General features: G+C 41.8%; 1 protein-coding gene across 1 annotated transcript; it reads right to left on the bottom strand.

Moving 5' to 3' along the window:
- Positions 1–821: 821 nt before the first annotated feature.
- Positions 822–22,898, bottom strand: LOC123940121 (aurora kinase A and ninein interacting protein). Its single transcript, XM_046002575.1, has 3 exons — positions 22,259–22,898; positions 3,377–3,515; positions 822–1,810 (listed from the first exon to the last, which is right to left on the bottom strand). The coding sequence occupies exons 1-3, from the start codon at positions 22,487–22,489 to the stop codon at positions 966–968; spliced, it is 1,215 nt and encodes a 404-aa protein (XP_045858531.1). The 5' UTR covers positions 22,490–22,898; the 3' UTR covers positions 822–965.
- Positions 22,899–24,470: the final 1,572 nt, after the last annotated feature.

Here is a 24,470-nt window from a genome sequence, read left to right as displayed (position 1 = left end):
CACATCTGGATTGCTATGTAGCCTCAGGCTTTTTTTTACTAGCACAGGCTTTAAAAAAAAATTTTTTTTAAAGATTTTATTTATTTATTTGAGAGAGAGAGAAAGCAAAAGGTGGGGGGGGGGTAGGTAAGGAGCGGCAGAGGGAGAGGCAGACTCTCCACTAAGCAGGGAGTCCGATGTGGGGCTTTATCCCAGGACCCAGAGATCATGAAGGCAGACGCTTAACTGACTGAGCCACCCAGGTGCCCCAGCACAGGCTTTTTTAAGAGAGATGTTTAAACATAGAATATAAAACTTTAAAATGGTATAAAGTCCCCACAAAAAAAAAAAAAAAAAGAAAAGAAAAAACTACCATTGGGGCACTTGGGTGGCTCAGTCAGTTAAGCATCTGACTGGATCTCGGCTCAAGTCTTGATCTCAGGGTCATGAATTCAAGCCCTGTATTGGGCTACACACTGGGCGTGGAGCCTACTTTAAAACAAAAACCTACCATTATTCTACTATTTATCTCTCTATCCTCTCTGCCCCCATACCCCTGGATCCAGGAAATATGCCTTATAACTCAAAAAGGTGTCAGGAATAATGGTCCTAAGGTTGCATGGGTAAGATAACAGCCAGAGATTAGAACACACATCTGTAAGAAGCAATGTCCTAGTCAGGGATCTGAAAGGGCAAAGGGGGCTTTGCAGACTGAGTAAGGGCTCTTTAGAAGAAGGATAAGTACCTGCCCTACCTCCTCCCAGTGCTCATCACAGACTTGGCCAAGGTTACCAGCCACCTCTTCCCGGGGAGACACACAATGCCAATCATCAGTCCCAACAAGTGGCACCACCTGGTTTATTTACACAAAGAAATGCTCAGTAATAACTTCATCCCTTGCTTCCCTCCGCTGCCCTCCCGCCCAATATTTTCCTATAGCTCTGTCATCTCAAGGTACTTCTAGAACCAAACCATCATAAAGGCATTTAGACTTGGTGCCTGATAACTTGATTACCTTCAGAGTCCTGGGTAAAGAGCAAATCAGGCTGCAGATTTAACTGAGTTGACCTCTCCTGGCACTGAGCCCAAGAGCTATTGTGCAACTGCCCTAAGCCCCGATTCTGATTGTTCGTTACATCTCGGAAAGGAGCTCTAGAGTTGTGGGCAATGACCCGCTGGCCCTGAGAATCCTCAGTGAAAAGCTGACTCCAGGAGTCATTCTTTTCACTGTCCCCGGAAAACGCAGGGACAGGACAAGGGCTTTGTTTCACTAAGTCTGTGTTTTCTCTGTTCCAGGAATGGAATGTTTGAAGGAGGATGGGGTCCTGCCTGGTTTCTCGGGCAGACACCTTTCCCAATTTAATCTTGTCCAAGGACTGAAGGCCCTTGCCCCCTGGTGGTTGAATGCGTCTCTCCACATCCTGATAGTTTTTTTCCTTAGATCCATGAAGCCATTCCCTTTTCCAGAAAGAGTCTTTATCTCCTTCCTTTTGGTCCAGCAAGTAAGAACCTTCCAAGTTCTGAGTGAAGGAACAAGAGAATGAGGCTTTGCTCTTTCCAGCACAGACCAAGGTGTCAGGCTGGGGCAAAGACGGCATAGTCAAAAACGGAGTTCCCATTCTGTGGTGGTCAGAAGCCTGGAGGGAATGAAGAGAAAGTCCAGCTTCCCGGGTATCTGCAGGGGTTGAAGTGGCTAATGGGGGTGACATGCAATCATCCTCCAAGCCCTGGATCAGATGATCTAGATGGGCTGCATCTTTCTCAGACTCTTTGTTGATCTGACTTTTTATATGAGACGAAACACTCCTCTGGTCACCACCATTTGTCTTTCCTAGCAAAACAGACATGAGTAATTATTCTGCAGGAAATCTCTGCCCTGAGCAGGATTTAGCTGGCTTTTTCTAAAATCTGTATCGGCTACTATCATCACCTAGCACAGGGGTCTTAGTTAGACTCATCACACACATTTACAGCTGATCTTCCTGTTTTCTTTCTTTTTTAAAAAGGTTTTATTTGAGAGAGAGAAAGAATGGGAAGGGGGCAGAGAGGGAGAAGCAGACTCCCCACTCAGCAGGGAGCCCAACACATCAGTCCCAGGATCCAGAGATCATGGCCTGAGCTGAAGTCAGACACTTAACCGACTGAGCCACCCAGGCACCCCATGATTTTTGTAAGGTCACTAAGATCACAATTACCATTCAACTCTAAGAAACCCTCTGGTGACAGTACAAATAACATTAGGGCCTCTACTCTGCAAATATGGCTTGGGAAAGGGAATAAAGACACTCAGATGCTAAGTCAACCAACTGGATGAACAATAATAAACGACTGCTAGTGTCCAGCTTGTGTCCATTTTATCAGGCATGAAATGGATACTGTTCTGCCTTAAGGATGAATAACATGGACTACCCTTCCCCCAAATTATACCAAGATCTAATTACAAAGCTGAATGATTTCCTTTTTCCTTCTCCAACAAGAATTATACTGCAGAAACTGTTTTGTGAAAGATTTCTCAACTTTGCCTAAGAATTCAACAGATTATATATATACCAGAATTTTGAAATAGCGGGGGATGACTGGGTGGCTCAGACTGTTAAGCATCCAACACTTGATCTCAGCTCAGGTCTTAATCTTGGGGTCGTGAGTTCAAGCCTCACGTTGGGCTCCAGGCTGGGCATGGAACCTACTTAAAAATAAATAAATAAAAATTTTTTTGAAATCGGAAGTGTCCTTGAAAGAAATCTGCCCTTGTTACTTAAAGCCAATGTGTGCTTATTTTAAGTTTCTCTTTGGGGCAGGGACAGTAAATTTTGAAGATTTGTATAAAGCAATCCTGGAAATCACATCAGGAGTTAGAGCTCTCCTCCCATAACCCTCCAACAGGCAGACACCCTGCTCTGAAGCAGCTCGTCACCTGGAAAGGGACATGTAAGCAAAAAACTGCCAAAGGATAACAAGCCAACTTTATGGCAACCTTTCTAAGAAAAAAAAAAAATCTTTGAACTCTGAATGTTGAGAAGCATTATACAGAAATACCTGTTACCAAGTAATCATATATACACTGCTCATTATGGCCAATCCAAGACATTTACCTAACTAGGGCAGATCAGCTCCCCTGCACACCCCAACTCCCCAAGCATACCTTTCTCCTCACTGCTCTGTCAGGGAATACAAATATTTAATATTAGACTGAGCACACAGAATGAGAAAATGTTGGTAAAAGCACGTTTATAATGCTTAGCAGAAGGGGATGCTTTGTTGTTTGATATCCTTTTCTAACGAGTTAGCAAAGTTTAACACAATGCACTGGTGTTGCCACTTCTCGTAAATTTTCCAGCATGGAATAATGCGCACACTCGTTTTTGCTCCCCGGGTATGCCCAGGCGGGTCATCATACCTGGCTGCAGGGTGAAGAAGGAAGCAATGCTGGTCTGCCGAATGCCTGGAGGTGGAATTCTCTGAGTAAAAGAAATCTTAGCCTTTTTCTCTCCAGGAAAATGTGTTAGCATTTTGGTGTTTGGCTTCATTAAATGTGTCTGAGAAGGGGGAGAAAAATAATAGAACCTATTAACATCGAAACAGCTGCCAGAAAGTTGAGATTCAGTAAACACCCGTGACCTTCCTGGAACCACACTGGACCCTTTGGACTCCATTACTCTGCTACTTTCTGGTTAGTTTTTGCTGTAAATCATCATCTACCATTTCCCGTCACACTGATGACGTTTGGTTTGTTTTTTTTTTTAGGAAATCACGTATTCCAACTATAGCCCAATCCTTCTGCTTCCGCACAGAAATCAGTCACACTGACTAAACAAACAAGATTTGTTGACGTGATTCCAAGAATGATACTCTCTTACACTTAAAGATAACTAATGATTCTACCTCAGCAGCAGGTGACACATTTTTAGTGGTTTTCAAATACTTACATACAGTTAAGAGCATGGCTCACACAGCCAGGGTTCAAGTCAATTCCAATTCTGCCACGGCTACTTGGTACTGTGTGACCCTATGCAAGTGCTTAATCCGGGTCTCATTCTTGTGTGTGAAATGAGGACAGTAAAGTACCTATCCCATAGGGCTGTTACAAGGATTTGGTGAGTTAATTCACATAAAAGGCTTACACAGTTCCTCAGGTTCAATACTAATTGGTTATTACTAGGAGGACAAGCAGGGAAAACAGCCAGTTTTACACACTCTCAGCCCCTTTATATGTTACAGTATCAATTTGTACCAGAAAGGGTTAGGGAAGTAAGTTTTGTCAACTAACTATACATATAACCTCATCTTTATTTAGTGTGATTTGGTTTTGTTTCCACTTGCTTGTTATGGAATGCCTGAGAAGTAACCCTGAGAAGAGGGTAATTTATATTCAATTCAGTTTGCATGAAAACCAAAGAAACAAGATTTGCCGATTTTCACGTTGTAAGTTGGCGATAGGTCTGAAATGAAATCAAATTATTAATTCTAGCCCAAAGTTGACTTCATTTTTACATTTGGAAACTAAAATGTACCTTAAGTAGATAAAAGAAGAATGAAATCCTTGGTTTTTGTAAAACTCATACTCTAACTTACAATACTGGTGTGGAACTTTCCCCTCCACCATACAAAACTAGAAAACTGAATAAAATACATGAAACAACTGATAATAGATGGTGGGCAAAAGGAATTGCATTGGACTGTGAACTCTGAGAGAAGGAAAACAAATGAGGTGAGCCCTATGATGACTCTAGCTTTATGCCTGGAATCACTTGCCAGACCAAAATATATAAAGTACACAGGCACTGCATTCTGGATTAACTGAATACATTGAGACTGGAATTTGGAGAAGCTGAGGTGGCCACTCAAGTTGCAAAGTCCGTATTCCTTCACCTTGAACTTGGGAAGAATTTTGTGACTGACCAATAAAGTATAATAGAAATAACACTACATTTTTTCGAAAACTAGGTCATAAAATGCCATGCACTCTGTCTTGCTTTCTTGAGATCCTCACTCTTAGAACCTGGCTACCATGCTGTGAGGAAGCCCAAAGAAGCACATGGCTCTCTAAATTTCACATTAGAAACATCCTAGATATGTGAAACTATGTGAAAGAGTATGCCAACAAGTATTTTAGCACCTATATGCTAGGTACTGGGAATATACTGAGGAACAAAACAGATTGTTTCTGCTCTGGTAAAGCTTAAACCTTATGGGAAAAGACAGACTAATGATATATAGTTATTTAAATGACTACAAGAATACTAAGTCCTACAACACAAATACAAAGGATTGTAAGATAATGTTATGAAAAATTGTATGCCAACAAATTGGACAACCTAGAAAAATGAATAAATTCCTAGAAACATATAACCTCCCAAAACTGAATCAGGAAAAAATAGAAAATTTGAACAGACTGACTACTAGCAATGAAATTGAATCAGGGGGAAAAAAAAAAAAAACAACTCCCAACAATCAAAAAGTCTAGGACAAAACAGCTTCACAGCTTCACAGATGGATTCTACCAAACATTCCATTCCACAAAGTTGTAGCAATCAGAACAATATGGTACTGGCATAAATAGATATAAAGATCAATGGAACAAAATAGAAAATTCAGAAATAAACACAATTATATGGTCAATTAATCTTCAACAAAGGAGGCAAGAATATGCAATGGGAAAAAGTCTCTTCAACAAATGGTGTCAGGAAAACTGGACAGCTACATGCAAAAGAATGAAGCCAGACCACTTGATTACACCATGCACAAAAATAAACTCAAAATGGATTAAGGACTAGGCATCCGGGTGGCTTAGTTGGTTAAGCATCTGCCTTTGGCTTGGGTAATGATCCCAGGGTCCTGGGATCAAGGCCCGAGTTGGTCTCCCTGCTCTGTGGAGAGTCTGCTTCTCCCTCTACGCTGACTCCCTCCACCCTACCTTCCTAACCGCTTGTGTGCCCTCTTTTCTCTCTCAAATAAATAAAATATTTTTTTAAAAGTGGTTTAAGGACCTAAATGTGAGACTGAAATGGTAAAAATCCTAGGAGAGCACAGGCAGTAATTTCTCTGAAACTGGCCATAACATTTTTCTAGATATGTCTCCTGAGACAAGGGAAACAAAAGCAAAAATAAACTATAGAGACGACATCAAAATAAAAAAATTCTTCATAGCAAAGGAAGCTATCAACAAAACTAAAACGCAGCCTACTGAAGAGAAGATATTTGCAAATGATATATCTGATAAAGGGTTAATAGACAAAAAATATAGAGAACTTCCACAACACAACACTACCCCCCCCAAATAATCCAAATAAAAAATGGGCAGAGACATGAACAGGGGTGCCTGAGTAGCTCAGTTGGTTAAGTGTCCAACTCTTGATCTTGGCTCAGTTCTTGATCTCAGGGTCATGGTTCAGGCCCCACATTGGGCTCCACACTGTGTATGGAGCCTACTTTAAAAAAAAAAAAAAAAAAAGACATAAACAGACGTTTCTCCAAAGAAGACATACAAATGCCAACAGACCCATGAAGATGCTCAACATCACTCATCATCAGGGAGATGCAAATCAAAACTACAATGTCATATCATTTCATACCTGTCAGATGACTAAAATCAAAAACACAAGAGACAATAGGTGTTGGCGAGGATGTGGAGAAAAAGGAACCCTCATGCACTGCTAGTGGGAATGCAAACTGGTATAGCCACTGAGGTTCCTCAAAAAATTAAAAATAGAGCTACCATATGATCCAATAATCACTACTGGGTAATTACCCAAAGAGTATAAAAACCCTAGAGGTGCCTGGGTGGTGCAGTCGGTTAAGCTTCTGAAACCTGGTTTTGGGTGGGACTGCAATCTCCGGGTCATGAGATTGAGCCCCACATTGGGCTCTACACTCGGTGTGGAATCTGCTTGAGATTTTTTTTTTCCTTCTCCCTCTGCCCCTCCTGCTTGTGCACTCTCTCTCTCTCTAATAAATAAATCTTTAAAAAAAATACAAAAACATTAATTCAAAAAGGATATATGCACCACTATCTTTATTACAGCATTATTTACAATAGCCAAATTATGGAAGCAGCCCAAGTGTCCATTAATAGATGAATGGATAAAGAAAATGTACTGTACTACACACACACACACACACACACACACACACACACACACCCTGGAATATTGTTCAGCCATAAAAAAGAATGAAATCTTGGGGCGCCTGGGTGGCTCAGTGGATTAAGCCGCTGCCTTAGGCTCAGGTCATGATCTCAGGGTCCTGGGATCGAGCCCCGCATCGGGCTCTCTGCTCCGCGGGGAGCCTGCTTCCTCCTCTCTCTCTCTCTGCCTGCCTCTCTGCCTACTTGTGATCTCTCTCTGTCAAATAAATAAATAAAATCTTTAAAAAAAAAAAAAGAAATCTTGCCATCTGCAACATGGATGGATGGATCTAAAGAGTATAATGCTAATAAGCAAAATAAGTCAGAAAAAGACAAATACCATAAGATTTCACTCATATGTGGGATCTAAGAAAAAAAACAAATGAAAAAGAGGGACAAATGGGAAAACAGACTCTTAATTATAGAGAACAGATGGTTTCCAAAGGGGAGGTGGGTGGGTGATGAGTGAAAGAGGTGAAGGGAGTTAAGAGTATACTTATCTTAATGAGCACTGAGTAATGTATGAAATGTTTAATCACTGAAACTAATTTAACACTGTATGTTAATTATATTGGAATTAAAATAAAATTTAAAAAACATACCAAGTCCTCTAAAAAGACTTATACATGGCACCTGGGTGGCTCAGTCAGTTAATATCTTCCTTAAGCTCAGATCATGATCTGAGAGTCCTGGGATCAAGCTCTGCTTGGGCTCTCTGCTCAGTGGGGTATCTGCTTCTCCCTGTCCCTCTGTCCTCCCCCAAAAGCTCAAGCTCACTCTCTCAAAAAAATAAATAAAATCTTTAAAAAAAAAAAGACTTATACAAACTACATAATATCAGAAAACAGACTTCAATTAACAAAACATCTGGGAACAAAGTTTTTCACCAAGTTGGCCATCTTAGCCAAGAGTAAGACAATTCCTTACTTAGGTCAAATCAATGTCAAGAGTGACTCTGCCCTCAGTTATAGCTCCCTTAGAAGAGTTTGGCTTTAAGGAACTGTTTATCTCAGTGGAATGTTTAGACTCTGAGTGAGAATAGGTCATCTGGAACTGAAGGGACCTAGGTACAGGCCTTCAGCTGAATATTCTTACCTCAAAATAAAGGCAGCCTGTGTGTGTTTATTACACAGTATAAGAAAGTCTGTCTAAAAAAACATAGGGTTCCTACAGGACCAAACACCTTGGTAAGCCACACCCTAGCTATTAACAATTCTTACCCTGTAAGAATGCCTCAAAAAATCTAACTTCAAGAAATATATTCCCTCCAAACCAAAGAATCTCTAGTACCTCAGTATATCATATTCATGTTCCTATCAAGTTTTCTTCTTTCAGAATAGTAGAAGGAAAAACTGACTTCCTACAATCACAGAGCTCCTACTTTCTTGCTATCACAAGGATGACCTTGATGTATTCCTACAGAGAACAACACCTCTCATGGCTGCAAGTCACCCCAAGAATCTGGCCCTTTCCTAAACACCACAACTCTATTATCAAAGCAGACCTGGGTTCATACAATTCACCCTCCTTACTACTAGAAAATGTTTTCATGATTCCATGGCATTTAAATTCAGTTTAGCTCTCATTCTATTTTTATGTCTTCTGATAATTTACCTGCAAGTTTGTCTTAAATTTCTTTCAACCCATTTTATTTCCCCTTTTTTATGATTCATATGGCCTTCAAGTCTAGCATATAATTTGATTCAACTTACTTTTCTGATTATGGTCACTGGCCTTGAATTTATGAATGAAATCTCATTATCCTTACATACTGACATAGCTTCAGAAAATATAAATGTGTATGTTTAATTCTTTTTGCTATGTTACTTCTTTTATACTTCTGAGGTCCCATACTCCTCTCTTCCCACTTCTCCAACTCCCCTCCTCCACTCTCATAGAAAACCTTTTCCAGTCACTATCATGCCTTATCAAGCCATGCTAAAAGGAGAACACTACCTAATAAGGATACCCTAAGGAGGACTGTTTAAGAAGTCTGACCAAAAACAGCTGTCAGAGGCCCCTGGGTGGCTCAGTTGGTCAAGCGTCTGCCTTCAGCTCAGGTCATGATCCCAGGTCCTGGGATCAAGCCTGGCATCAGGCTCCCTGCTCAGCAGGGGAGACTGCTTCTCCCTCTCCCTGCTGATACTCTCTCTAATAAATAAATAAAGTCTTCAAAAAAAGCTGCCAGGATTCCCGTCCTCTCCAACAACATAGATAAGCTTTGTTGAATGAGTAATAATAAAGTATTCATTCAAAACTTGCTTCAAATTCTCCAAACCTGCAAAACGAGGAACACACTAACCAAGTTCATAAACTCTTGCCTCGTCCGAGACTATTACAATAGTCTCTTAACTGGTCAGGCCCGCATTCAATACCTTTCAATCAGTCCCACACCCAATATCTAGATTACCCTTGTAGCACAACTGAGAGTCTCCCATCTTGTTCAAATTCTATCAATAGCTTCCCTACACCTTATAGCATAAAGTACTGACTCTCGGACTGCACACAGCAGTATAACTCCAGTTACCCTTTTCTCCATTACCTAAAGCCCTTCATGTGTACTGTAGCATTATACTCCCCAAATGCCAATCCCTATTCTGGCCTCTGCCTTCCTCATTTCTGTGCCTCACACAGAAAGGCCTTTTTCACACCCATATCTGAAATGCTACATATACTTCAGCTTAGCCCCAAGCATTCCTGATTCCCAGAACCAGAGGTGATCTCTTCCCCTTCTAAACTTAACATTTATCACTTTGTATTTCAGACTTACCTAACAAAATCCTGGCATCAACATTTGATTCACATACTCTTTAAAAAAAATTTTTTTTTAAGATTTTATTTATTTATTTGAGAGAGGCAGTGAGAGAGCTCATGAGCAAGGAGAAGGTCAGAGGGAGAAGCAGACTCCCCGTGGAGCTGGGAGCCCCATGCGGGACTCGATCCCGGGACTCCGGGATCATGACCTGAGCCGAAGGCAGTCGTCCAACCAACTGAGCCACCCAGGCGTCCCTGATTCACATACTTTTTATCCTGTCCTCCAAGAACTAGCTTAATACACATAGTAAGTACTCAATTCAACAAATATTTTAGGAAGAAGGCAGATATACAGGAAGAGCACATTCTGGTTATGTTTTGTGTATACAACTACTCATTACAGTTTCAGCTCTCAGAAAACATCAAGTCTTTTCCAGTGCTGTGATCAATGTGAAGAGGAACTCCTGTCACTGTAACTGATGTCACACTTGAGGTCCAGGGCACAGACAAGATGAGAGGTATGCCCACTGAAAACTGAAGGTTTTCCTCCCAAAGTAATCTAACAATACTAAATGTATTGCAAGAATATTCTCTCGAACCAGCTGGCACTAATTTTTCACCTAAACCTAATGAAAACTCAACAGGGATAAGAGAAAAAAGCAATTTCTTTTAAGTATCACACTTAAACTGGTGACCTGATAGGTCTACAGCCATTAGCATTTCATTAGTAAGTCTCATAAAAGTGTACTTTTTGCTAATCAGATTTTTCTCCCTTAAAAGATGTCACACAGTGGCGCCTGGGTGGCTCAGTGGGTTAAAGCCTCTGCCTTTGGCTCAGGTCATGATCCCAGGCTCCTGGGATCGAGCCCCGCGTTGGGCTCTCTGCTCAGCGGGGAGCCTGCTTCCTCCTCCTCTCTCTGCCTGCCTCTGCCTACTTGTGATCTCTGTCTGTCAAATAAATAAATAAAATCTTTAATAAAAAAAAAAGATGTCACACATGTCAGAGATCGTTGTAGAATAGTGTTTTCATAACATCTGCCATCAGTTTTGCCCTAACAAGACTACGTATTGAAGATTTGTTTAAACCTCCCAACTTTAACTACTTCTAATACAGCAATGGCTGACTGTGGCCCTCTCAATAGCAGAGTTAACAGTCCCATGAAAGAAAGAAGAGGTCACTTAAACTGGAAAATAGATGCCTCAAATAAAATGCAACGGGAGTAGAAATCTCCACTCTGGAACAAATTCCTGACTCCTCCTGGAAGGTGTCAATATTGTGGAAAGAAGTTATGACTGTGTGTGTGTGTGTGTGTGTGTGTACATACATACAAACACAATATATACAACCGATGCTTGAACAATGTGAGGGTTAGGGTCACCAACCCCTACATAGTTAAAAACCCACATATAACTTTTGACTCCCCCAAAATTTAACTATTGACTAAGCCTACTGCTGACCAAAAGCCTTGTTGATAATAGGAAATTAACACGTACTTCATACATTATATGTATTCTTACAATAAAGTAAGCTAGAGAAAAGAAAATCATAAGGAAGACAAAATTTGTTTACAGTACTGTATCGAAAAACAACCACAAAGAATGGGTCCATGCAGTTCAAACCTGAGTTGTTCAAGGCTCAACTGTACACACAATCAGCCTATATTATATCTATTCTCCCAATTTCCAAACATTATTTTAAGATACGGTTTTTGGGGGCGCCTGGGTGGCTCAGTGGGTTAACCCTCTGCCTTCAGCTCAGGTCATGATCTCAAGGTCCTGGGATGGAGCCTCACATTGGGGTCCCTGCTCAGCAGGGAGCCTGCTTCCCTCCCCCCCACCCCACTCTCTCTGCCTGCCTCTCTGCCTACTTGTGATCTCTGTCAAATAAATAAATAAAACCTTGAAAAAAAGATACAGTTTTTTGGGATTTTTTAAAGATTTCATTTATTTGACAGAAAGAGAGAGAGAGATCACAAGTAGGCAGAGTGGCAGGCAGAGAGAGAGAGAGAAGTAGGAACCACACTGAGCAGAGAGCCTGGTGCAACTCCATCCCAGAACCCTGGGAACATGACCTGAGCTGAAAGCAGATGCTTAACAGACTGAGCCACCCAGGCAGCCCTCAAGATACAGTTTTTACTTTTTTCTCTATAATCATCTACTTACTCAGGTCCCAACTGCTGGCTCCTAAATGTAAATGGAACTAAAGAGAAAATGCAAAGGTCCTTTAAAAAAGGAGAGATACTAAGGGATGCAAATAACTGGACCAAAGTCACAGTTTAAAAACATACTTCAGGGACACCTGTCTAGCTCAGTAGGTAAGGCTTACAACTCCTGATCTTAAGATTGTGAGTTTGAGGCCCACGTTGTATGTAGAGATTACTTAAAAATAAAATCTTAAATAGAAAAGAAAAATATTTAAGACACCACCCAACTCCTGCCAAGCCCACATTTAGGTCCTTCTTGAGCATAATAACTGTACTTTAGATATATAACTATAGAGATCAATAATCAACCAACAATAATAATTTAAACTTCTACTATTCCTGATTAGACCCTTATTATTTCTTGCCTAAATTTCTGCAATATCCTCCAAATTTCTCTAGCCTACCTTTTAGTGTACCACTTACTTTCATATAACCACCATTGGGCTAATCTTCTTAGAAACTACTATGTCAAATGCCTTCTGTGAATTTCCAACATGGTACGAGTTTACCCTCCTAATCACACCTTCAACTCCCCTACATCTACCCTACACTTTAGTCATACCGAGTTACTCCCAATGTAGTAAAGGAATCGATCAAAGAGAGGTCGGTCTGGCTTTAACCCTCAGCTCCTGGGCGGTAATCTCTAGGTCCTTGGAATGTCCTACCTGATTGGAGTGTCTGTTTACCTGAGGCCTTGGGCCACACCAGAGAGTCTATGCTAACAATGTGATCTATAGTGGGAGCTTTTGGCCAGGTGGTATCAGCTTGACCTTCATAGGAGCTAGAAACTAAGGTTAGCCACATAAGTAGTCGACCATGCCTATACAACCCAAACCCCATTAAAAACTCTGGATACCAAGGCTCAGTGAGCTTCCATGGTTGGCAATACTCTGTATGTACTGTCATATCATTGCCAGAGCAGTTAGCGCTATCTAATGTATTGGCTACCCAGAGAGGATGCTGCAAGTTTCCCACTTTGAATTCTCCTAGATTCAGCATGGAACCCTCCTAGAATTGCTTTGGCTGATTTTATTCTGTATCTCTTCACTATAGTAAACTGTAACCATGAGTTTAACAGCCTTCAGTGAGTTCTGTGAGTCCTACCAACAAATTAACAAGCCTCAGAGTGGTCTTGGGGTCTCTTGAACTTGCAGTCAATGTGAGAAGTAAGGGTGGTCTTGGGGACTCCCTAACTTCTACCCCTTATTTCACAAACATCTCTTGTATTTCCTGCCTCTGTGCCACTATTCATACTGTTCCTAGAATGCCTACTCCACATTCATGGCTTTCCAACAATATCCAACCCTTGCTTTTAGGTCTGTCTCAAATGCCATCTTTTCCACAAAGCCTTTAACAGCTTTACTGATATAAAGTTCACATATCATAAAATGTATCCATTTTAGTGTGTAGTTGTGTTTTTTAGCATAGAGTTGTGTAAAAATGACCACAATCTAATTTTAGAACATTTTTCATCGTCCCAAAAAGAAACCCTATACCCATCAGCAGTCATTCCCCATTCCTACTCCACCTCAGCCCCAAGAAACCACTGATTTACTTTCTGTCTCTATAGATTTAGACAAATTCTGGGGCACCTGGGTGGCTCAGTTGGTTAAACATCTGCCTTTGGCTTAGGTCATGATCCCGGAGTCCCTAAATCGAGTCCCACATTGGGCTTCCTGCTCAGTGAGGAGCCTGCTTTTCCCTCTCCCTCGGCTCCTCCCCCAATCATGCTCACACCACACTCTCTCAAATAAATAAAATCTTAAAAAAAAAAAAAAAAAAAAGATCAGTCTATTCTGGACCTTTCACATGTCACACAGTGTCTGGTCTTTGTGACCAGCTTCTCTCACTGAGCGCTTTTCGGAGGTCCATCCACGCTGTAACATGTCAGATACTTCAATCCCTTTTTATTGCCAAGTAACATTCCACTGTTCGGATATATTATTTTATCTACTCATTCATCATTTGGGGGCATTTTGGTTGTTTCCACTCTTTAGCTGTTATGAGAAATGCTGCTACAAACATTCAAACATTCGTTCACCGGTGTACAAGTTTTAGTGCGCACTATCTTTTCTTATCTTGGGTCTATACTTAAAAGCAGAAGTGCTGGGTCATAGGATAAGCATGCTGAACATTTTGAAGAACTGCCAAACTGTTCCGCAAACTGCCTATGCCACTGTATGCATGCACCATGTAATATACCAGGTTTCCAATTTCTCCACATCCTTGCCAACACTTGGTATTATCTTTTTTATTATAGCCATCCTAGTGGATGTGAAGTGGTATCCCCTTGTGGTTTGGATTTGCATTTCCCTAGTGACTAATGATGACATTCTTTCCATGGGTGTATCTGAATGGACCTATAACAAGATCATTTTAAATTAGTAATTTAAAAACTTCCTGCAAAGAAAAATCCACTGTGTGCCACCTGAAGAAGCTGAGAATTTTCAAAACCAGCAAGTCTAGGCTCTTTTTTGTTTAACTGGCCTTCCTTCAGCTTCTCTTGATCCTCTGGCACTTTGCTATATCAGTGAGAAGAAACCAGGTAGCCCTTCTGCACTGCCTGTAAACCCCCTTAGCTACATCACATGGCCCAGTTCCTTAGGTACATTCTCTATCTTCCACCTTACTACCATCAGCAGGAGTTGTAGGCAACTTTCTGTGACCACATAACAAGGATTCCCTTTCCTCCAGTTTCCAGTAAGATATGTTCTCACTTTCCTTTAAACCCTTACCCACAAGTCTCCTCAAAGGCCATCCCAGTTCTAGAAATAGTTTCTTACAAGCTCTTCAAGCTTTCACTAGCACTCTCTCCAAGGTCCTTCCAGCTGCCACCCACTGCCCCATGCAAAGCCACTCCCCCATTTTAGGTTTTCGTTAGGTAGTACTCCACTGCTAAAACCAAAATCTGCACTATCTTTCTGTTGCTGCATTAACACATTGCCACAAAATTTAGCAGCTTAAAACAACATTTATTATCTCACAATTTCTATGCATCAGGAATTGGAAAGCAGCCTATCTGCATGGTTCGGGCTCACAGTCTCATAAGGTTGCATTTAAGGTATCAAGCAGGGTTGCAATATGTACTTTCAAGGTGGCTCACTCACACGACTGCTAGCAAATTCAGTAAGGTTCCTCACCACATGGAGGTCTCCATAGAGCTGCCTGCGTGTCTGCACAATGTGAGAGCTGACTTCCCCTAAAGGCAGAATGAGGCTGAAGCTGCAATGCTGTTTATGACCTAACCTCAGAACTCGAACACGAACACTTCCATCACCTTCTAAGTCATTAGAGTCACTAAGTACGTCCCACACTTGGGGGGGGAAAGGGGGACTTAACATCCACCTGTTAAAGAGAGAGGTATCAAAGAATTTGTGGACATATTTTAAAACCACCACCCCTCCACCTGTAATAAAATGTAATCTCTTCCTTCTCTAAATGCTTGGAATTTCCTTATGCCTCTAAGACACTTACTGTCTGTCTGACAGTTATTTGTGTTCCTACCATATTCCATGCTGCCAGGGTTAGAACTATCTTATTCATTATTCACCTTTTTATCATCTGAGGACATCTTACACATTATAAAAAAAAAACAAACAAAAAACACCACACTGGAACAAGAGTCAGAAGACCTGGAATCATGCCATAGAGCTGCACTTACTCTGATGTGATCTGAAGCAAATCTCTATCTGAACTTCAATTTCTTCATCTGCAAAATGGAGATAATCTCACCTCCCTCACAAAGCTACTGAGGAAGTGAAGTGAAAGAATACATGTAAAAAAACTTTTGCAAACCATAAGCCATTACATAAAGGTCATACTGATAAATATTTGTCAAGTTACATGCACAGATCCTTATCAGTCTTACAGCACCGACCCCAACAGTGTTGCTACCACGGACTTCGGTATTATTATTAAGCCTATTAAGTTTCAGTGAAACAGTGAAACTTTCCTCCTCTGTTTTTGTTTTTCTTTTTTCATCATTCCAGTAAGTATCACAGAGGGTTTCTTGTTGTTGTTGTTAGGTCCACACTTTTTCTTTTAGGATTTATTTATTTGAGAGTGGGGAGGCAGAGAGAGAGAATCTCAAGCAGACTGTCTGCTGAGCAGGGTAGGGCTTCATCTCACAACCGTGAGATCATGACCTGAGCCAAAATGAAGACTTGAAGGCTCAACTAACCGAGAAACCCAGGTGCTCCTGTTAAGTACACACTTTAACTGCCCTTTTACTGGAGGTCTCCTCCCATCCATCTTTGCTCTAAAAAACTCAAAGTCCTCCCACTTATCTTCTCATCAGAGAAAGAATGAGCAACTATGACCATATCTAAAAGGTTTTCTGAAAGCAAAGCTCAAATGGATTGATTGATTCACTCATTCAATAAATTTGTACTGAGAACCTACCATGTGCCACTGTTTGAAGGACTGCCTAATGGAAATTTCATTCTAGTAGGGGAAGATCATAAATGAACAAGTAAATACACAGTATATAGTGTATCTAATGGTAAAGGGCTATGGAGATAAATAAAGCGAGACTAAGGTGTTAGGGAGGAGGGGATAAGGGAAAGGCTTTCTTATGGTTGAGAAATGGACTCAGTAAGCTGACAAACTAACAAGTGAAAGAACAGAGTCATGTGGTATTTTAATCTCTATGCATTTCAAGGTGTACAAAAGGCCCTGCAGAGGTATACTTGGCTTGAAGGCCAACAAGAAGGCCCGAATGACTACAACAGAGTCAGGCAGAGAAGAGAGTAGTAGATGAGGTCTAAAATGTAGGAGAAGGCAAACATACATGGCCAAATCATGCCTTGCAGGCCTCAGAGATTCTGGGTTTTACCAGAAGATAGCAAACCACTAGATGGTTTTAAAATTAACAGTGAGCAAAAGGTCACTATCATTCTGGATCAGGCAGCAGAGGTAGAACTAGTAGGAAATTATGAGATTCTGAACATATGAAGGCAGAGTCCAGAGAATTTGCTGATGGACTGAATGTTAGTAAAGCTGCAGACTGTCACAGTGGCATTCCGTGTTCCACCAAGGCAGTCAGAAACCACTGATGACTCAGCCAAGATTTCTGTTATCTTTGCATTTCTGTCCCCTTCTTAGGCTCACTTCTCCTTCTCTGCTACATATATTTCAAGGGTAAGAAAGTACACTGCATTACAGATGAAGAAGAAATAGAATACACCTACGAGATAGCAAATATACAGAATACATACTAAATCTTTTTACCTCTGTTGTGGGAGAAATCTTTCAGAAATATTTCTCAGTGTTTAAATAAAGAGGGAACAAAGTTAAAATACAAAATTTGAAAATCATGTAAATTAAAATGGCCTTTTGATGGGGCGTCTGAGTGGCTTAGTTGTTAAGCGTCTGCCTTCAGCTCAGGTCATGATCCCAGGATCCTGGGATGAAGTCCCACAACGGACTCCTGGGATCGAGCTGGGCTCCCTGCTTGGCGGGAAGCCTGCTTCTCCCTCTCCCGCTTCCCCTGCTTGTAATCCCTTGCTCACTGTCTCTGTCGAATAAGTAAATAAAATCTTTAAAAAATAAAATGGCCTTTTGAAAAATTCATACTAGAACTCATGTCTCACATGGAAAGTTCTCCATCATATATTTAGTGAAAGGTATGTTTGAAATAATCTCTTTTGTGGGGGAAACACATATTTATACACACAAAAACTGTCTCAAAGGATACCAAATTGTTTAAAGCAGCTACCATCAGTAAAATTTTGTTTTTTACTTAATTCCATACTGATTTTTTTAAACAAACATATACTACTCTCACAATAAAAAAAAAATGAAATGAAAACAAATACAGTGTCCTCCATACCAAGGCCTAAGTAATGAGGCAAGCCTGTCATGCCTCTGTGGGACCAAGAGAGAAGCAAACTCACTCCAAACACAGGCATCTATTTTCTGGCAAAACTATGAACCACCCCATTAGTTGCCCCCAAACAGCAGTTTGTTTAGGGATCAAGTGGGAAGGGGCATATTTTCTAACACTGGCCATGAGCAATTGTCTATTAATGACTGACATTAAAACTCAAACAAATGTATGCCTATTGATAGCTACTCTAGGAAAAGGCAGGTTTCTATATCCTGTGAAAAGGAATCTTTAGTACTCTGCTCTGGACTGGAAGTCTTAAAAAGTCAAAGAACCAGTTTTTAACAAAGTTTAAAAAATTGTTTTTAAGGGGCGCCTGGGTGGCTCAGTGGATTAAGCCGCTGCCTTCGGCTCGGGTCATGGTCTCAGGGTCCTGGGATCGAGCCCCGCATCGGGCTCTCTGCTCTGCGGGGAGCCTGCTTCCTCCTCTCTCTCTGCCTGCCTCTCTGCCTACTTGTGATCTCTCTCTCTGTCAAATAAATAAATAAAATCTTTAAAAAAAATTGTTTTTAAGATTTATTTATTCATTTGAGAGAGAAAGAGCATGAGTGGGAGAGGAAAAGAGAATCTCAAGCAGACTCCACTCTAAGTGAGGAGCCCGACATAGGGCTCAATCTCACGACCCTGAAATCATGATCTGAACTGAAACTGAAACTGAAGTCAGATGCTTAACCCACTGTGCCACCCAGGTGCCCGCCCCCAAAATTTTTAACACATCTCTCACCACAAACATGTGCACCAAGAAAAGACCATGTGAGAACATGGGGAGAAGGCAGCTCACTGTCTGCAAGCCAAGAAGAAAGTCCTTACTAGAACTTGACCATGGCAGCACTCTGATCTTGGACTTCCAATTTCCAGAACTGTGAGAAAATGAATTCTGTTGTTTAAGCCACCCAATCTATACTATTTTGTTACTGTCAGCTTGAGTAGACTAAGGCAATACTATTGCATATAATGGGTACTATACCATATAATGGAATGCTATCAAGTCTTTAAAAAGAAGAAAGTAGCTCCCTGCTCAGAAAGGGAGGTGGGGGGTGTGCTGTTTCTTCCTCTCCCTCTGCCTCTCTTCCCCACTTGTGTTCTCTCTCTCTTTCTAATAAACAAATGAAATCTTTTTTTTTTAAGAAAAAGAATAAAGCAGCTCTTTGTGGATGCATATGAAATGATACATAAGATGCAATAAGTGAGAAAAAGCAAGGTGCAGAACAATGTAGAATATGCTACTATTTACAAGAAAGAATAGATACTGTTTGCTTGTACATACACAGAATATGTGTAGAAGGATGTGCAAGAAAGTTGCGGCCTCTGAGATGGGCCAAGGATGGTTAAAAGTATTAGGGAGTTATTTCGCTGCCTATCACTGCCATACATTTTAAATTATGTACCAGATGAACATACCTACCTCAATAATATTTTTAAGTTAAATTTCTTAAAGGAACAGGTGGTTCATTTATTATTTCTCAAAAAATGACTTTAGTTGTACAATGCTTTTTTTTTAATCTTTTTTTTTAAGATTTTATTTATTTGACAGACAGAGATCACAAGTAAGCAGAGAGGCAGGCAGAGAGAGAGAGGAGGAAGCAGGCTCTCCGCTGAGCAGAGAGCCCAACGCGGGGCTCGATCCCAGGAGCCTGGGATCATGACCTGAGCCGAAAGCAGAGGCTCAACCCACCGAGCCACCCAGGTACCCTGTACAATGCTTTTTAACGGCCCTTAATTACTTTGTTCAGGAGACTGTAGTCACTGTAAGGGAGCAAAATTTGCCACCCCAAAATGTGTCTTGTGGCATATGTATTATTGTAGGCTGATTATTTTTAAGGAACAGAAGGCTCAGGAATAATTGCTGACCTTCCCCCCAACTACCTAAAAGAATTTAGAGGATCTGCCCCAGGAAAGGACAGCTATTCAACTACGGTTGCATTTCTACATACTAATAATGAGCTATCAAGGAAATTAAGAAAACAAGCCCATTTACAGCTGCAACAAAAAGAATAAAATATCTAGGAATAAATTTATCCAAACAGGTGCAAGACTTGTACTCTGAAGACTGCGGGACATGGATGAAAGAAACTGAAGATGATAAAAATAAATGGGAAGACATATTCTGCTCATGGACTGGACAAACTAATATTGTTAAAATATTAGTACTTCCCAAAGCAATCTACAAATTCAATACAATCCATCGAAATACTATTTTCCACAAAACTAGAAAAAAATACTCCTAAAATCTGTATGGGACCCCGAACAGACAAAACAATCTTGAGAAGAGATCAAAGCTGTAAATATCATGCTGATTTCAAACTATTCTACAAAGTTATAGTAATCAAAACAGTATGGCACTGACACAAAGACACGCATAGATCAACCGAACAGAACAGAGAGCCCATAAATAAACCTACACGTATATGGACAATTAATCTACTACAAAGGAGACAAGAATATACAATGGGGAAAAGACAGTCTCTTCAATAAATGGTGCTGGGAAAACTGGACAAGCTACATGCAAAAGAATGAAACTAGACAACTATCTTACACCATATATAAAAATAAATTCAAAATGGATTAAAGACTTGAATGTTAAGACCTGAAGCCATAAAACTCTTTGGAAGAAAAAGATGGGCAGCAAGCTCTTTGACATCAGTCTTAGCAGGATTTCTTTGAACCAATCTCCTCAAACAAGGGCAACAAAAGCTAAAATAGCAAATAGGATTACATTAAACTAAAAAGGCTTTACAGAGTGAAAGAAACCATCAACAAAACAGAAAGGCACCCTACTGAATGGGAGAAGGTATTTGCAAATCATACATCTGATAAAGGATTAACATCCAAAATATAGAGTTACACAACATTAAAAAAAAAAAAAAAGATTAGGGGTACCTGGGTGGCTCAGTGGGTTAAAGCCTCTGCCTTCGGTTCAGGTCATGATCTCAGGGTCCTGGGATCGAGTCCCGCATCAGCTCTCTGCTCTGCAGGGAGCCTGCTTCCTCCCCTCTCTCTGCCTGCCTCTCTGCCTACTTGTGATCTCTCTCTGTCAAATAAATAAATTCTTTAAAAAAAAAAAGATTAAAAATGGGCAGAAGACTTGAAAAGCCTATTGTCAAAGATGACACACAGATGCCCAACAGACACATGAAAAGTGCTCAACATTAATTAACCATCAGGAAAATGAAAATATGAGATATTACCTCAAACCTGTTAGAACAGCAATTATCAAAAAGACAAAAAAGGAAAAAGGACAAAAAAAATAACAAGTATTGGAGAGGATGCAAAGTGTAGAGAGGATGTGGAGAAAAGGGAACTTTCATGCACTGTTGCTGGGAATGTAAATTGGTGCAGCTACTTATGGAAAACAATATGGAAGATCCTCAAAAAATTAAAAGTAGAATTACAATCCAGTAATTCCAGTTCCGGGTATTCATCTGAAGAGAATGAGAACACCAAATGAAAGAAATAAATGCACCCCTATAATCATTGCAGTATTATTTACAACAGCCAAGATATGGACACAACCCAAGTGCCCATCAATCGATGAATGGTTAAAGATGTGGCAAATATATACAATGAAGTATTACACAGCCATAAAGAATGAAATCTTGCCAATCTCGACAGCATGGATGGACCTAGTATTATGGTATTATGCTAAGTGAACTAAGTCATACAGAGAAGGACAAATATATACAACTTCTCCTGTATGTGGAATCTAAATAACAAAACAAAACAGAAACTGACTCATAGCTATAGGAAACAAACTGTTAGTTACCAGAGGGGGGAGGGGTTGGGGAGCAGAAGGACGAGGATTAAGAGACACGAACTTCCAGTTATAAAATAAATAAGTCGTGGGGGGGGTGAAGCACTGCGTAGGTTATATAGTCAATAATACTGTAGTAACTTTGTAATGGTGACCATGGCAACCAGACTTCTCCTGTGGATATCTCAGTGTATAAAAATATCGAATCAGTATCACGTGCACCTGAAACTAACTAGATATTGAATGTCAAGTATAGTTCCATTAAAAAGCAGAAACACTCCTCACAGCAAATTTTCTCTCCACCCTCTCCCCACACCTCGAAGCCTTATTTTCCCAGTCTCTTCCTCACCCACCCACAGCCTGCCTGCCTTCCGCCCCATTTCCTCTCTAGTCTTCCCAAACCCCGTTTTTCACCCTTCTGCAGGCTCCAATCCCGCTAGCCTCAGAATTCCCAAGGCTGTTCCTTTCTCGGACCCCGACTTGACTTCCACCGACCGCCTCCCTTCTCACGCGTCCAGGCCTCTCACCGCTCCTCCAACACCCTCTCACGCCCCACATCCCACCTGTACTTTCCGCCGCTTCAGCGCCGCCGCGTCCAGCCACACACCGCAGGCCTCTTCCTCATGGCCTCTCCGCCTCATGGCCGCTGCCGACACCCAGCCAGCCGGACGCCGTACTGGGGCTCCAGCAGCCTCATAGAACGGCTCTAACTGCCTCCACAGACGTTCGGATCTCGCGCCAACGCCGGGGGCGGAGCTAGGCCGCAGCCGCCGACGCAGGCACCGCCCCAGCATCAGCCCCGCCCCGGCCCTAGCACCGCCCCTTTCTCTCCGCCCCGGGCCTCACAGGGTCGTCTGGTGGGTGGAGCTCTTTTCGGTTTACCAAGGCCTTCGAGCCCCTTGTGATCTTTTAATTCGAGTTGCCTTCCCGCAACTGGGCTGCTTGAACGTGTTCGCGACATTGCATAAGGAATATGCATTTCTTTTCGCTAAATTAGTTGCCCTTTCTTGCGGTAAACATAACAACCCCGGGCTCAGGGTTTTCCAGTCTCAACAGATGCATCCTCCCCGTCATCCCAAAAGGAAGGGTGGAGCCGAGGCTGCGGTCCGCCAGTTCCAAAGCCGGTATCCCCGGCACTACCTTAACTGGTAACCACACACTCGAGTTTATGAATTACTTCTGAAATTTAAAAAAAAAAAAAAAATCCAAGCATAACTATGAAACCACATGGGAAAGGATCTAGAAAACGTTAAAAAGGGGGCGCCTGGGTGGCTCAGTGGGTTAAGCCTCTGCTCAGATCGTGATCTCAGGGTCTTGGGATGGAGCCCCACATTGGGCTCTCTGCTCAGCAGGGAGACTACTTCTCCCTCTCTCTCTCTGCCTACTTGTGATCCCTATCTGTCAAATAAATAAATAATCTTTATTTTAAGGAGGGGGGGGCCTGGGTGGCTCAGCGGGTTAAGAGTCTGCCTTCGGCTGGGTCATGATCCCAGGATCCTGGGATGGAGCCCCAGCTCCGGCTCCGGCTCCCTGCTTAGCGGGGGAGTCTGTGTCTCCCTCCCTCTCTGCCCCTCCCCCCACTCGTTCTCTCTCTCTCTCTCTCTCTCTCAAATAAATAAAATCTTTTTTAAAAGAGGGGTGGGGTGCCTGGTTGGCTCATTCGGTTAAGTGTCTGCCTTCAGTTTAGGTCATGATCCCTGAGTCCTGGGATCCAGCCCTGTGTTGGGGAATCCCTGCTCAGCGGGGAGCTTGCTTTTCTCTCCCCCTGCAGCTCCCCCTGCTTGTGCTCTCACTCAGTCAATATCTTTTTTGAAAAAATGAAACTAAAAAGGTAAAAAATGAAAGCTAAAAATTTGGAGTCCCAGGCTTATCAGCTCCAGAACTATCTCCTAGTCCTGCCTTCACAGCTCAAGTGTGACCTTGAGTTTTTTTTTTTTAAAGATTTTATTTATTTACTTGACAGAGAGAGATACAAGTAGGCAGAGAGGCAGAGAGAGTGAGAGGGAAGCAGGCTCCCTGCCGAGCAGAGAGCCCGATGCGGGACTCGATCCCAGGACCCTGAGATCATGACCTGAGCCGAAGGCAGCGGCTTAAACCACTGAGCCACCCAGGTGCCCGTGACCTTGAGTTTTAAAGAGGATCAAGTGAGGTAATATTTGTGAAAGTTCACAATCTTTGCAGATTGTGAAAGTTCCTCAGAAATTCAGAAGTGCTGGCATCCTACTCATTCTTCCATCCCTAACCAGTCCCCATAGACATTCTTTATATGTTTATAAATCATATACATATATATGTAAACAGGATCTTTTTCAATTTTATTTTTTTTATTTGACAGAGATAGACACAGGAACAGGGGGAGCACAAGCAGGGGGAGTGGGAGAGGAAGAAGCAGGCTTTCCAGTGAGCAGAGAGCCAGATGAGGGGCTGGATCCCAGGACCCAGGAACCATGACCTGAGCCAAAGGCAGACTCTTAATGACTGAGCCATCCAGGAGCCCCTAAACAGGATCTTTTTTAAAAAAGATTTATTTATTTTAGAGAGAGAGAGAGAATGGGGAAAGGGGCTGAGGGAGAATCTCAAGCAAACTCCCAGCTGAGCATGGAGTCCCGTGTAGTGCGGAATCTCACAACCCTGAGATCATGACCTGAGCCAAAATCAAGAGTCCAGGTGGCTCAGTCGGTCACGCGACTGCCTTTGGCTCAGGTCATGATCCCGGGGTCCTGGGATCAAGCTCCGCATGGGACTCCCTGCTCAGCCGAGAGCCTGCATCTCCCT

The sequence above is a fragment of the Meles meles genome, chromosome 1 (assembly GCF_922984935.1).
Source record: "Meles meles chromosome 1, mMelMel3.1 paternal haplotype, whole genome shotgun sequence".
Lineage (NCBI taxonomy): Eukaryota > Metazoa > Chordata > Mammalia > Carnivora > Mustelidae > Meles > Meles meles.
The sequence above is the reverse complement of the archived record's forward strand: the minus strand, read 5'-3'. Positions and strand labels throughout refer to the sequence as shown.

Bases quoted from the DNA above. Each gene is read 5' to 3' on its own strand.
- LOC123940121 (XM_046002575.1), bottom strand. From the start codon at position 22,489: ATGCTGGGGCGGTGCCTGCGTCGGCGGCTGCGGCCTAGCTCCGCCCCC. The intron at 3,516-22,258 runs GTGGGATGTGGG...CCCCCTTCTCAG, and splicing joins TGAAGCGGCGGAAAGTACAG to ACACATTTAATGAAGCCAAA. The intron at 1,811-3,376 runs GTATGATGACCC...CTGTTTTGCTAG, and splicing joins CTTCTTCACCCTGCAGCCAG to GAAAGACAAATGGTGGTGAC.